Below are 13,332 nucleotides of genomic sequence, written 5' to 3'. Positions count from 1 at the left end.
TGTATAAAATAAATCAATTACTTAGGCAAGAACATGATATATATTTATTAACAATACAATGGTATATTTTCTTGTGAGAGACCCTAACCATTATATTGGAAACCTAATTAGCAGTCTTATTTGGTAAACAAAAAGAGATAACACTACATGGATGGTGATTTTAATTAGCTCCCAGTCTCTTATTGAGCACTACAACATTGAATTCATTATGCTGATAATCTTGAACAAAAAAAGAGAAAAATATGGTAAGTTGGATTTCTTGAGGAGCTTTCATTTAGGCTCATAGTTTAGGCCGGTCAGACTGTTTGCCAAAATTCAAGATTTTCTGTCCATTTATAAGAAACTATTGTGCATGCTGAAATTATTAAAATTTATAACCATATCCCAATTTTAAAGCTATATATTATCTACTGTAAACAGCCTACAGAACAACAAAGCTTCAATTAGCAATCCGCTGATCACAAGAGCCTGGTTAAGAACCAAGATGTGTGTGTATGTTGCTTTTCATGGTAAATAATTAGGTGGGTCTCCAATCCATGCAATTCATTGCACCACAAATGAAGGTTGCAAAACAGATTTGTTACAACTCAAGAAACCGAATTTTTTCACAAGTAGATCTACACAGCACCAAGTCATTCCTTTATTTTTCATGCCCATGGCAATGAATGGAAGGAACTCTGCATAGACTTGCTGATTCATCTTTATCAAATTGCCAACAACAACATATCACAGTCCAAGTATTTATTTGCCAATAATTTTAAAACTCAACAAAGAATACATGAATCAAATAAGCAAGAGGTGAGCTAAAAACTTAATCGAAGATAGAAGTGATATGTAGTTAAATAATGCAAGCAATGATTGTTGGTCGAACATTTTCTGCCATAATAGTCGAAAGCTGTTAAAATGAAGCTTACATCAACTAATGATTATTTTGCTGCTAATTTCATAAGAAATATTCAGCTCTTTCAGTGGAAAGAGTCTCTATTACATGTGAGGAAACTAATTCGGGAGATAATGCAACGCATCACTTCTTTCTGTAGGCAGGCATACTACAGAAACATAATAGTCTATAGAATTTTATTTGAATAGCAGTCAAACTATTGTTCAATGGAGTTGTTCAAGAGTCTGAAACTGCACATAAAATTTATAAACAGCTTGAAAAATGAAAAATAGCACATAACTTATAGGATGTGAAGCTAGAACAATGATGCCCTTACACATTTTTGATAAAACAATGGTTATAGCAAAAAATGGCTATATTCTGTCAGTGCTATTCAATCCCCTATTTTCTTCTTCAGAGTGATATACGATCCCTTATAAGTGAATCTCTGCACAGAATTATTTAGAATATGGGGTTATGAATTCAGTAAAACCTCACAAATGACCAGCAAGATATAGATATACCTGATCAGCTAGCATGGGAACACCGCGTGGCATGTTTTAATAACAAAGCCTTAGGGGAGAGAGTTATAGGGGAATAACACCATGGTCAAGGCAAATTGAGCAAGCATAACAATTAAACATAATTTTTCTACCTTGTCTTACCAAAGCAGAGCAAAATAGATGATGGTTGATTCTAGAGCATGAATGGCAACAGCCAAACTGACAAAATTCCATAAAGAGATGATGTAAAGAGATGTGTTGCAAGGTACAATAGTTGGTCACTCAAATTAGATCAACCCCTTGGTCCTGCAATGCAGAGAGATGAACTAATCAGATTTATAGATGATGGATGCTTATGCTTTGGTTCGTTGGTGCCATGTGACCTTTCCCAGCGTCTTCCCTCTCTCCCCCCTTTCCATCCCCAACGGCAGCTCGGCTTCACCAGCGAGTTTGAGAACCTTGAGGCAACCCCTTACCTTCCTTGCCTTGGAGCAGATGGTGGCGCCTTGTAGAGGAGGATAGCATCGGCGAGTTGGAACGGACGGTGATGGTAGCGGACGCGACGCCGTCGCGCCTTGGAGCTAAGGACGGCGGGGACATCGCCTTGGAGCAGAGGAAGGCAATGGCAGCTCTGCCTTCAAGCAAAGGACCGTGACGACGATGATGGCGTCTGAGCAGAGGCCAACTGCTCCCAGAGATGACGCCTGGGAGTTGTTTGCGGGGGTGAGGTGATCGGTGAATTCTACGTAGGATTGCTAGACAGAGATATTTACGGGTAATCTGAGCCATTGGATGGATAGATCTAATGGTTGTAGAGATAAAAGTGAAAATTTTGTGTATATTTTGTTAGGTGGCTGTAAAAGAAATCCAACTCCTCCTTTTTATATTAGTATAGATACATCAAATAATATATTTGTGCTAACAATGTTTATATGTAATTTTTTACATTTATGTTCTTATGGACTTAAACACTAATGCTGAAAAAGAGACCACTAGAAGAAACCCTAAAAATAGTCAAAAATTATTTTGTAATTCGAATTTTGATGATGACATATGTGTTTTAGGCAAAAGATATGGCCCTTAATTGCCACATGTATCTAATTTATTGCTCCTTCTTCTCTCAGGTCGTTGAGAGAAAACAAAGATCTAAGTGAGAGGTTATTTTCAAGAGCACGACATAAGCAAACATGCAATTTAATTGATAATACAACACATAAGTTTCAATGTTTCATATGTAATATTCTCTCTATTTCATATTATAAGATTTTCTAACTTTGCTTAGATTCATATGTGTGCTAATGAATCTAGACACATATGTAAACATATGTATGGATATGGATGAATTTAGGTAAACCCAGAGAGTCTTACAATATGAAATAGAATGAGTACATGAGATAAGCTACATCGAGATGAAACCCTCCTCATCCCTCTTCTCGTTAATTAGTCGCCATGTCATAAAAAATATTATCATGACATCCTATTTAGCAAGAATAAAACTCCTACCGAAAATAAAATAAGAATGAATTTGGTTACAACAAAGGAAAAGGAAAGGAACAATTCAATTTTTCAGAGGTAAACAAAGGAACAATTCAATTTTCCAGAGGTAAAAGAAGGACTTAAAGATTCATTTTTTCTCCTTTTCTTAACGGATATATCTCGGCCGTTGATTTCTGATCCAAAGGCACAGCAGGACCTCTACCAAACCAGTCAAGGGGCTCTCTCCCCCCACACTCCTCCAGTCCTCGCCTCCTCGCTACCCGAAGCAGCTGGGCCTGGGACGGCGAGGGCGGCGGCGGCGGCGCAGGCGGGGATGGACGCGCGCGGGTGGGACGAGGCGGCGTACAGGCGCGGCATCCTGCGGGAGCGGGGCCTCTCCTGCCGCACCCTCTTCCGCGCCGTCTTCTTCGACCACCAGGACGACCCGGACGACCCCGACGTCCTCCTCGCCGCCGCCTCCAGCGACGGCTCCCTCGCCTCCTTCTCCCTCTCCTCTTGCATCTCCTCCTCCTCCTCCGCCGCCGCCGCTCCCCAGGTTCGTCCTTCTCTCTCGCTCCCCTCCCCCCTTCCGTTGCCCCTCACTCCGCTCCATGTGCGCGCCTCGTGCGGCAAGGTGTTTGATTTTTGATTTTTTTTTATAAAAAAGTTCGATTGGATTCAGGCTCCGGATGCCGTCTCCATGGTTGATCCCGTCTGCATCGTCCAAGCGCATAGTGGCCCGGCGTACGACGTCAAGTTCTACCCGGATTCGCAGCAGCCGTTGCTCTTCAGGTGATTTTGCTTTGCTGCTGCTGCTCGTCCTCTCGGCGACCGTTTTGTTCAGGTGACATGACATTGGCGACGTGATGCGTTGGTTTGTGGCAGCGGCGGGGATGACGGGCGCCTCCGGGGCTGGAGATGGCACGAGATGCAGAGCTGCCTAGTGCCGCTATCTTTGCAAGGTGCTGTAAGAGAACCCTCGTTTGTTAGGATTGGCTTGTTCAATTAGTTGGGCATGTGCTAACGTAGTAGAAGTTTTATCTGTACTTGTGTGCGCACTCGCACCCCACCATGGAAAAAAGATAAAATTACAACAAAAATATAAATTTTCTATAGGTTGCATCACCTAATATACTATATAATGCATATTGTTTGATAGGTTATTTTGTCATTGCTTTCTTTCCAGGGGATCATTTGGAACCAGTACTTGATTTGGTGAACCCTCAGCATGAGTAAGTATTCTACAAAAAGGACATGAAAAATTGATAAGCACTTGACATATTTCTGAGTAGGGCACTTGTACTCTCATACTCAATCTTTTCATGCTGTTGTTTTCAATTTTGTAGGGGTCCTTGGGGTGCTCGGTCACCAATACCTGAAAATAATGCCATTGCCATTAACAAACAGGTCAATACCAGAAGCCATTTTCACTTCATCCAAAGAAGAAAAAAAAACTTTGCATGTGCATGTTTGTTCATTGTGTATACTATGTAGAAATGCTGCACAATTATACTTGCTTAAAAGGTATCTTATTCAGTTGTTCTATTTCATCATTCTTCTTTGCAACAGGAAGGATCTGTTTATGCAGCAGCCGGTGATGCATGTGCTTATTGCTGGGATGTGGTATGTATTCTCTTGAGGTAAATGTTATGTATAGAAGTCTTGAATTACATGGAACGAACTATGGATTGCTTAAGATTCATGCGATGCAGGCTTCCATAATTTTTAATTTTGTCCGTGCCTGCTTGTGAAAGTATCTGATAGTAGGTTTAACAATGTCTTCAGGAGATCGGTAAATGTAAAATGACCTTCAAGGGACATACTGACTATTTGCACAGCATTGCAGTCCGTGAGGCAAACCGCCAGGTCAGTTCATTATTATTATACTCCAATGCCCTTTTTGGGTAGATTTCTACCTTCATTTTGTAACAATGTTTAGTGAACAGAGCCCTTCCTTTTTCAGGTAGCTACAGGATCAGAGGATGGCACAGCCCGTATCTGGGGTGAGTAGTCCTTTGATTGGACAATTTGTCTTGTAATTCAAGTGTGCCTTCTCATGTTCGTCCTGTTCTAACTGGTGGTTTTGTATCTTGCTTGTTGATTTCAAACAAAGGGAAAGTAACAAGCTATTTGTCTTTTTGCATGCTTTAATTCATACCTGGTGATATCATCACACGACATGGCATCCTATGAGTTTACCTTCTTTCTGCTTAGAAAGATATGGTCCTGTGCCCCTGTTTGAATATGCATAAAAAGGCATTGATGCTTATTTCTTCTCTTTGTGCACCGCAGATTGCAGAAGCGGAAAGTGCACTCAGGTGATACGCCCATTGAAAAATAAGGCTTTTGAGGGGTCATGGATCAGTTGTGTTGCCATTGATGCAAGCGAAAGCTGGCTGGTAGGATGCACTTCCAAGTTGATATGAAAATGTTTTCTGTATTATGCATTATGTATTTTATATTCATTATTATCTTGGTCCTATTGTTCTCAGGCCTGTGGTACTTCTAGTGGTATATCAGTTTGGAGCCTTCTTTCAAATGAGTGCATCTTTAATGTGGATTGCCATGCTCCTGTTCAAGATTTACTGTTTGATAAAAACCAAGTAAGTCCTGTCTATTCGTCATGTTTAAGCTAGTGTTTAGTAAACCAGTAAGATTGCTCATGATTAGAAATCGATCATCTAGTATTTCAAAGATGGGCTGGAAAAAAATTAGGATGTATTTTTCTATTCTTTGTTCTTTAGTGAGTTTAGCAAATGCTATAGCTATAAATTAGTGGTCCCCTAGACAATTACTTCCACTAAGGCATATGATAGTTCCACAAGTGCATGATGTATCTATTATTCAATGCCCTTTCTAAAGATCTTTTGTGCATAACTCTTTGCTAAATGAAAGTTGCGTAATTGTGCAGATATACAAATATTCCCTGATGATCTATGACATGGTTGTTTTTAATTTTGAAGCTTGTGATGTTGTGTAAGGGAAATAAGATAAGATGAAAAACTTCAGCTATGAAACAAATATAAATTGAGCTCACTCTTCTGCCAAGTAGTCCTTATTTTTGTGAGGAAAGGGTTTTATTATGTTCACTTCTATTAGAGATTTACCAAAGCAATGTAGAGTCTATATACAGGCAATAGAGCAGCACGAGCGGTGCACTGTTTCCCAGCTCATGTTGTTTACGAATTATCCTAACTGCTTGTTTTCTTGTACCCTTTCCATTTTCATTATTCAGATCTTAGCTGTCGGTGCTGAACCTCTGCTCTCTCGTTTCTCTATCAATGGGACTCTTCTCTCACAAATAAAGTGTGCTCCGCAGTCAGCATTCTCTGTCTCCATCCATTCTTCAGGGGTCTGTCTACCAGTGTCTTCACCATTGTGAAATGACTTAATTGATATCTCTTTCATCCTACTTCTGCGTCTGGTCATTCTGTCCTGAGTTTACTACCCTTTGTTGTGCAGATGGCAGCTGTTGCTGGATATGGAGGCCTGGTGGATGTAATATCCCAATATGGGAGCCATTTGTGCACTTTTGGCTGCCGGAGCCTGGACAAATATTGATCTAGAGGCTACAAGTAGCTAAGCACTATGTAGAAATACGCTTCCAAGATCTAATCAATTACTACTAGCAATTATACAAGTGCAATTGGAAGCTGTTCAGCTGTACCACTAGTTCATCTCTCTGCTAACTGATGTAATTCACAATTGTGCAAGCCGTTGCAGCTTTGGCAAAGATGGCTCCTTATCCACAAGTTTATCGCTGTTGTTTCCCTAATGAATTCTGTTGTAGCTGCTGGCTGCTGCAATCTCTATTTGATGACTTGCATGTTGCTTGCCTTTGGCATCATGGTGGCACTTGTTGCTCGTTATTACGGTGGTCATCTTTGACTGTTTGAAGTAACGAGCGAAACGATATATTTGTAAACAAATATAGTTTATAAATAAAATTATATACATATTCTTAGCTATCTAAAAGGTTGGAAAATAAATCACAATGAAAAAAATCAAAGTTACCTCTAAATTTAAAGTTAAAAATTTAAATTTTGTTTATAAGCATAAATAGAAGCAGAAATACTAGGGTGTGTATCGACTGGAATGAACTGGCCATCAGATTAGATTGATGGCACGTTTTATGGAGCTGTAATAGCAAATTTTAATAGGAGTTATTCTCCCCAGTTATTAGGAGTTACTACCAAAGATTACACTAAAGCTCATAGGACAGCATGGCCATATGAAAAGCATGAACTGACCATCAGATTAGATTGTCTGATTATATATATTGACTGGAATGAACGACCCTGCTTGGCTTGTTGTAGATTAAGCCAAAATGGTCTTTAATTTTAATGTCTAAAAATTTAAAAGAATTTAGGGTAGACTTTTTACTTGTCTTAACAAAGAGAGCCCGAAAGTAACGAAGTCTCAAATTGTAAAATTCAAAATCAGCTTTGGATTAGTTTCGGATTATGATCCGAAGTTTGCGGGCATTAAATATTTAGGTAGCAAGTGCACGAGCTCACAACCGGGCATATTGACTTCTAGCCCATTCCATAGAGGAAAAGTGAGGAAAAAAAGAGGGGTTAGTTATCAGACGCGAAAAATATTAATTATTAATTATAAAAATATAAAATAGATTAATATGATTTTTTAAAGTAACTTTCTATAAAAAAATTTTCATAAAAAATCACCGTTTAACAATTCGGGAAACGTGTGTGCGATAAACGAGAGAATCTGGGTAAATAAGTGAGGCCGCAGAGCCAAGTAGTTAACTAAACCTCCTTATTTTCCGCATACATGTTTCCAAACCGCTAAAAATTTTCTATAGAAAATTTGTTTTTAAAAATTATATTAATCTATTTTATATTTTTTAATAAGTAACTAATTTTTTATTAATCTATTCCGACGTATTAAAATTAAACATAAACAAAACTAGCAGTAGCAGTCTCATTGTTTCTTTTTTTGAAATTAAGTATAAACAACGACTTATTAACGTTAGAAAAATAATTTATTAGTAAAACTTTTATATATGCGTGCGCAGTGATCTAAAAGCAAACAATAGAAAATAAACAATTGTGAAAAAAAAATCTTCACAATTGTGAAAAATAAGTCTTTTAACATTCAAATTCAAATTTTATCTGAGTATAAACACATAGGAGCATAGGTTGTTAGTTGTGGAGAAAAATAAAAGGATGAACACTTCAGCAGATCACATTCTTGCTGATTACAGCACACGGCAAAGCTGACCAAGATTGGGAAAAAGAAAAACACCAATTTGGCAAATGGAAATTCATATTATCTCAAACGTGCTAAGGCATAGGCCTTTATATTACAAACAAGAGCTGGCTAATCTAATCCAGCAACTAACAAATAGTACTTGTTTTATACATTGTTGATGTCGACGGATTTTTTTCAGTTCCACCACCACTGACCCCATCCATATATGTACAACGTTCAGACAAACGCATGCAACATACAGAAGTACCCAGTTTCTGGCAAATATATACAGCAAATTTCACCTATATGTACATGAAGATATGAAAAATATTATCAGCAAGGCTTCCAAACCAACAGAACAGATATGAATGAGCTCCAAGATTATGATCTTCATTCTTCTACCTCATGAAGCACATACCTGAAGCTTTTATCTATCACCTATTCGATCCAAGCGACGTGCTAGGCGTTAATCTAGTCATGGTGGTACTGGTAAGATGGTAATGCAACTTACAGCCTGGGCAACAGCCACCCGAGAGTCCAGCCGAGAAGCAGTCCAGCACCAACAATGCCTACACCGACTGCAAACACGACCGCTTTGCGCAAGTGACCATCCTTGTTCTGCTTCCTGCCTTTCTTCTTGCGTTCCTGCTCTGTTGGCACCTTCTCTTTGAGCATGATCCAGGGGAGTTCAGGGAACATGGCTGCTATCTGGTGCTCCTTGAACCTGAGCTGGAGGCATATGTTCTCCAACTGCAGCATTTTCAGCCATTGCTTGCACGCGAACAGATGAGAGGCCTGGCGGAGTAATAGCTTGATGACATGGTCTTTCTCATCATAAGCTTTCTTGGCAGCCATCTCAGCCTCCCTGGCACGTGTTTGTGAATGACGGAGCGCATCCAGCAACTGGGCCCTCTCAGCGGCACTATGATATGTTGGCTTGCTGCCTGGTGTGCGATCATCAGAACTATAAGAATCCTGTGTAGCCCTGCATCCAAATGTGATTATGTCAATATATGGAACACAGCCAGGAAGAAGCTTGGACAGACAAAACTGTATCTGGCATTTTCCAGGAATGGAAAAGGACAAAAAAGACATGGATGACATGCATATGACTACCATTACTTCTTCATAAATTAAAAATAGAAAATGAACAGATTCACAAATAGTTTCATTGATACAAAATTCAAATTAGCATTGTTTTTCTTCATTTTCAGAAGGAAATTATAAGCCATAAGGTTTATGTTTGTAAAGCAAAACGTCAGTACTCTTAAATTCGGTCTACTGGGCTCTTTATAAGTTACTTGTTACCGCATAATCACCTGCTTGCATGTCTAAATGGAACAGTTAGGTTACATATTACTCCTAGGTTGGAAACTGAACAAAACACCACCTACTGATTTGCCGAAACAACTAGAATGTATTAAGAATTTAAGATGGTATGAATCCAAAAGGGAAGACACTGGCAAATAATAATGAATTAAAGAGATTATGAAAGAAATAACATACCCATGCGCATCATTCCTTTGACGTTGCCAGCCTCCATTATCAGATGAATTTGTCTCATTGGTGCTTGAAACGCTATAACTGCACAGCATAGTGTCATACTGTGCAGGATGTGATTCTTTGCCAGCATAAGGTCCATAATCATCCTTGCTTTCGTGGTTGTTTAATTCCGAACCATGAGAGCGCAGGTCAGGTCTTGGAAGCTCATTTTTGTCTATGTTCGGCATTGCAGCTAGTGAAGCCAAACCATCTGCATCAGCTACCTGCCACCATGGCTGAGACTTCTTGTTTTCTTGCCAAGGTGCATTCCTCTCATAACATGCCATCTGTGGTTTCTTTGGATACAAAGGATCAAAAGTTTTGAAGTCCATATGTTCTTTATCCTCGTGAAGATAGCTGGTAGCACTTCCTCTGCACTTGAGAGTCATTTCAGAATAGGCAGGAAGGCTCTTGAGATCTTCAAAACTTGTCTCGTATGTTTGCTTCATAAAAGCTGTAGAAACGATCCATGGAGGCTCAAAAGGATCAGCTGTTTTCTTAGGATTAGTGTCCTCGAGTTTGGACACTGGTGCATAACTGTCCACTTTCTTTAGACCAACGTCCCCACACATATAATTCAGGTCCTCGCTGGCAAGCAAATTCTGGCACCCAAAATTGGGCTGCAACTGAAGCCACCATTGGGTATCTTTTGGCAGATTGGAGTTCATTGCATTCCAATTTAAAGGCATAAAGTTGGGGATATGGCAATCTTGCGGATTTGTGGGGCCATTGTTCATCTCATTCTGTTGCGCGGATGGCAGGCAGCAACCAAGCTTTGGAGCTCTCTTTGCATCTTCTTGAACCAGGCAGCGGTTAGCAGCGCGTTGCCAAGCAGCCCTTGTTTCAGCAGCCGCCATTACTCTCACATGCTAAGAAGCTGCTAGCTGCCCATCAGAAAATTGTTGGTCAGTGCTCTAGATAAAAAAAGTTCATCAGCACTAGTTCCATATAGAAGTTCTGAAGAGAAAAAAAAATGGATTGAAGTTCTAAAAAAAAGTTTTCATCAAGATTCAAGCACTGTTCAGCCCAAAAGAATCGAGACGAGACAATAGAAGGAAGACGTGATGCTCAGCTATGCACGCGACGTTGAAGTAAATGAAATGTCCATAGCAACGAAAGCAATCCCTACTAATCAGAGCTAGATTTGAGGTGGAAGACAGCTCTACAATTCCTCGACAGATTCCTTTGATTTGAGCTAGGGACGAAACGAATCGCAGTAATTGGATCTTGCTCAAATCAGAATCAGAATCATGGAAAGAGGTCGAATTCTCTGAACATAGGAATTTGAGGTATTTGACTCGAACGAATGGCACGCAATGAACACCATCAACTAAATAGGTTATGGTGCATGAGTAGGCCAGACAAAAGAAAGATTCTGAATCTCTGAATCTCCTCGCTCCCTCCTGCCGATGATCAGATTCTTCACCTCACAATAAATTTACAGCCGTAAGGCAGGCAACCTCACCTGGATCAGAAGAACTGGAGCGAGAACGAAGCCCGCAAGATCAAGGCAGGTTCTTGGACGATGAGGTTCCAACCCAACAACGACGACGATGATTCCTCCGGATCACCACCACCTCCGCCACCATCTCACGGCCCGATCCCCCACCTTCCTCACCACCGCCGACGTGCTGACTGAATCTAGAAAACCGAACCCCCAAAGGGGACGAGTAAAATGGAGGAGAGCGGAAGCGAAGGAAAGAAGAGGAGCTAATAAAGAAAGGATCTTGCTCTTCTCTGGATAATGACGTGAAAGCAAAGCAACGAACAATCCTACTAGAAGAAACAATCGTTCCAGCAATTAAAAACAAATTGATTACTCCCCAAAACCCAATCTTTTTTATAAACTACACTAGTAAAAAAGAAATGAATTTACGCAATGAACGGAGGAAGGAAGGGAGAAGTGGCCAAGCTGCCGTTTCTGCACTGCTCACCGTCCCTGAAACTGAAAGCGCCATTTTTTCCTCTCCTCCCAACCCCAAGATTGGATTTTTGCTCCGGTTCTTCCTCCCCTGCTCCCAGATTTTTCCTTTGCGTCATCTAATTTTCTCGCTCATTTTTTGTTTTCTTGTCTTTTTTTGAGAGGAGGTTGTCCAGGAAAGGATGCAAAGATCCGTGCCGTCTGGTTGCTTCTTGGTCAATTTCGACGATGAGAATCTGAGGATCCACATCCATTTTATGGGCGTGACGTGGGCTCCTCTGACGCTGGTGAGGTGGGGACAGGTGTTTCCTTGCTGATGCAGCCACCTCACCGCCGCACTGATGAGTGTTGTGGCAAAGCACGGAGGCGCTGGAATTTTAGGAGGATTTATTTATCTATTTATTTCTGAAACTCTGCCGCCTAAAGCAATGGAAAAGTATGGTTCCAACAAAAGAAAAAAGAAGGAAGAAAAGAAGCAGAGGGAGCAGCACTGGCAGATGCTCTGCTGAAGTGATTACTGACTAGGCCTCGTTTAGGGAGTACGATAAGAACGTATTAGTAGGATTTAGAAAGGGCTTATTTAGTTCACGAAAATTTTTAGGTTGGATATTATATAAGATAATTAATCAGATGTCAAAAAGGCTATTTCGATGATTAATTGAAAAACCAATTACATAGGATGTTAGAAAACACGAGACGAATTTTTTAAATTTAATTAATCTATTATTAGCATATGTAAGTACTGTATCAGTTATGACTAATCATAAACTAATTAGGCTCAAAAGTTTGTCTCACAGATTTCTACCAAACTATACAATTAATTATTTTTTAACTATATTTAATGTTCTATACATATATCTCAATATTCGATGTGATGGGTGAATACGAAAATTTCTAGGAACTGGGCCTAAGAATCTTTAGCCCTGAGATATATTATCGAAAGAATTCCCTATAGATTATCTAGTCTACTTTATTGTAGAGACCAATTAAATATTTTAAAATAAATTTAATACTACGTAAAGTAGCTTACAAGAGGTCTGGAAAGTTTTTTTTAAAAAAAATAAAATGTAAGTTTAAGAAGCGCAGAGTAAATGATATAGAGTGATAGTATGGTGAAGCAGCCGAAATGAACAGAATCACTTTGAGATGATGTAGATTTCTCTCTTTTCTTAAAGATGGTGATATTAAGTAGCCGTAAAATTTTAAAAAGGCTCACTTTCTCCGGATCCTTCCGAGTTAGGTACTCTCTTCCGTGCTCAAAGTATAGTTATCACCGGATCCTAATTATGTTTAGATTTTAACCACTATTATTTTAGAAATTATAAATATTTTAAAATCTAACATGTTATCAAGTTGTCTCATTTAAGTAATTTAAAAGTTATTCACGATAAAAGTTGAAACAATAACAATGATGAATAAATGGGAGCAGACAGATCGTCTACATAGATTACTTAAATTCTTTAGCTTCCCAGATAAAGTTAAGCCCTTGCTGCTGCTTTTTTTCTCGTGCCAATGTTTCCTTGCACATTCATCAAACTCAAACCTCTCAGTTGCATATTTACCTTAGAGAAATAAACCTAGTACAATAGTTTAAGGGTGTAAAATAGGCTTTCTACCTACCAAAAAAGCCCTATCAAAAGTTATGATTGAAACATGCAAATTTCTCAATAATGCCTCGTGTTATTACTTTTAAGTGTGCTCTATACTGGTAACTGAACACTAATGGTATTACTGATACTTGCAATCTACACTATTGATCGATGAGTTCTAATATTAGTAAATATTTTCTACTGCCAAAT

At 39.4% G+C, this 13,332-nt stretch overlaps 2 protein-coding genes across 5 annotated transcripts; one reads left to right on the top strand and one right to left on the bottom strand.

Moving 5' to 3' along the window:
- The first annotated feature begins 3,087 nt into the window (after positions 1-3,087).
- On the top strand, positions 3,088-6,707 carry LOC102705943 (THO complex subunit 6). Of its 2 annotated transcripts, none has more exons than XM_015841046.2 (12): positions 3,088-3,415; positions 3,542-3,651; positions 3,745-3,821; positions 4,046-4,091; positions 4,206-4,266; positions 4,429-4,482; positions 4,645-4,725; positions 4,823-4,862; positions 5,152-5,258; positions 5,352-5,462; positions 6,095-6,211; positions 6,322-6,707. In XM_015841046.2, exons 1-12 carry the CDS (start codon positions 3,194-3,196, stop codon positions 6,418-6,420), a joined length of 1,125 nt encoding a protein of 374 aa, XP_015696532.2. In that variant the 5' UTR covers positions 3,088-3,193; the 3' UTR covers positions 6,421-6,707. The 2 variants fall into 2 exon arrangements, with proteins under 2 accessions (XP_015696532.2, XP_015696531.2); XM_015841045.2 differs by having other exon boundaries at positions 3,527-3,651.
- Positions 6,708-8,109: 1,402 nt separating this feature from the next.
- LOC102720628 lies at positions 8,110-11,774 on the bottom strand. 3 transcript variants are annotated; one of them, XM_015841268.2, is made up of 4 exons: positions 11,547-11,774; positions 11,078-11,253; positions 9,577-10,496; positions 8,110-9,055 (listed from the first exon to the last, which is right to left on the bottom strand). In XM_015841268.2, exons 3-4 carry the CDS (start codon positions 10,467-10,469, stop codon positions 8,578-8,580), a joined length of 1,371 nt encoding a protein of 456 aa, XP_015696754.1. In that variant the 5' UTR covers positions 10,470-10,496; positions 11,078-11,253; positions 11,547-11,774; the 3' UTR covers positions 8,110-8,577. The 3 variants fall into 3 exon arrangements, with proteins under 3 accessions (XP_015696754.1, XP_040383403.1, XP_006660568.1); XM_040527469.1 differs by lacking the exon at positions 11,078-11,253 and having other exon boundaries at positions 11,489-11,774; XM_006660505.3 differs by lacking the exon at positions 11,078-11,253.
- Between the last annotated feature and the right edge of the window lie 1,558 nt (positions 11,775-13,332).

The sequence above is a fragment of the Oryza brachyantha genome, chromosome 9 (assembly GCF_000231095.2).
Source record: "Oryza brachyantha chromosome 9, ObraRS2, whole genome shotgun sequence".
In the NCBI taxonomy this organism is placed as follows: domain Eukaryota; kingdom Viridiplantae; phylum Streptophyta; class Magnoliopsida; order Poales; family Poaceae; genus Oryza; species Oryza brachyantha.
This window is presented reverse-complemented; position numbering and strand designations above follow the sequence as displayed.

Excerpts from the sequence above, each read along its gene's own strand:
- LOC102720628 (XM_040527469.1), bottom strand. The coding sequence starts at position 10,469 with ATGGCGGCTGCTGAAACAAGGGCTGCTTGGCAACGCGCTGCTAACCGC. Across the intron at positions 9,056-9,576 it reads CAAAGGAATGATGCGCATGG|GGCTACACAGGATTCTTATA; the intron begins GTATGTTATTTC and ends ATTTGGATGCAG.
- LOC102705943 (XM_015841045.2), top strand. The coding sequence starts at position 3,194 with ATGGACGCGCGCGGGTGGGACGAGGCGGCGTACAGGCGCGGCATCCTG. Across the intron at positions 3,822-4,045 it reads AGTGCCGCTATCTTTGCAAG|GGGATCATTTGGAACCAGTA; the intron begins GTGCTGTAAGAG and ends CTTTCTTTCCAG. Across the intron at positions 5,463-6,094 it reads TACTGTTTGATAAAAACCAA|ATCTTAGCTGTCGGTGCTGA; the intron begins GTAAGTCCTGTC and ends TTCATTATTCAG.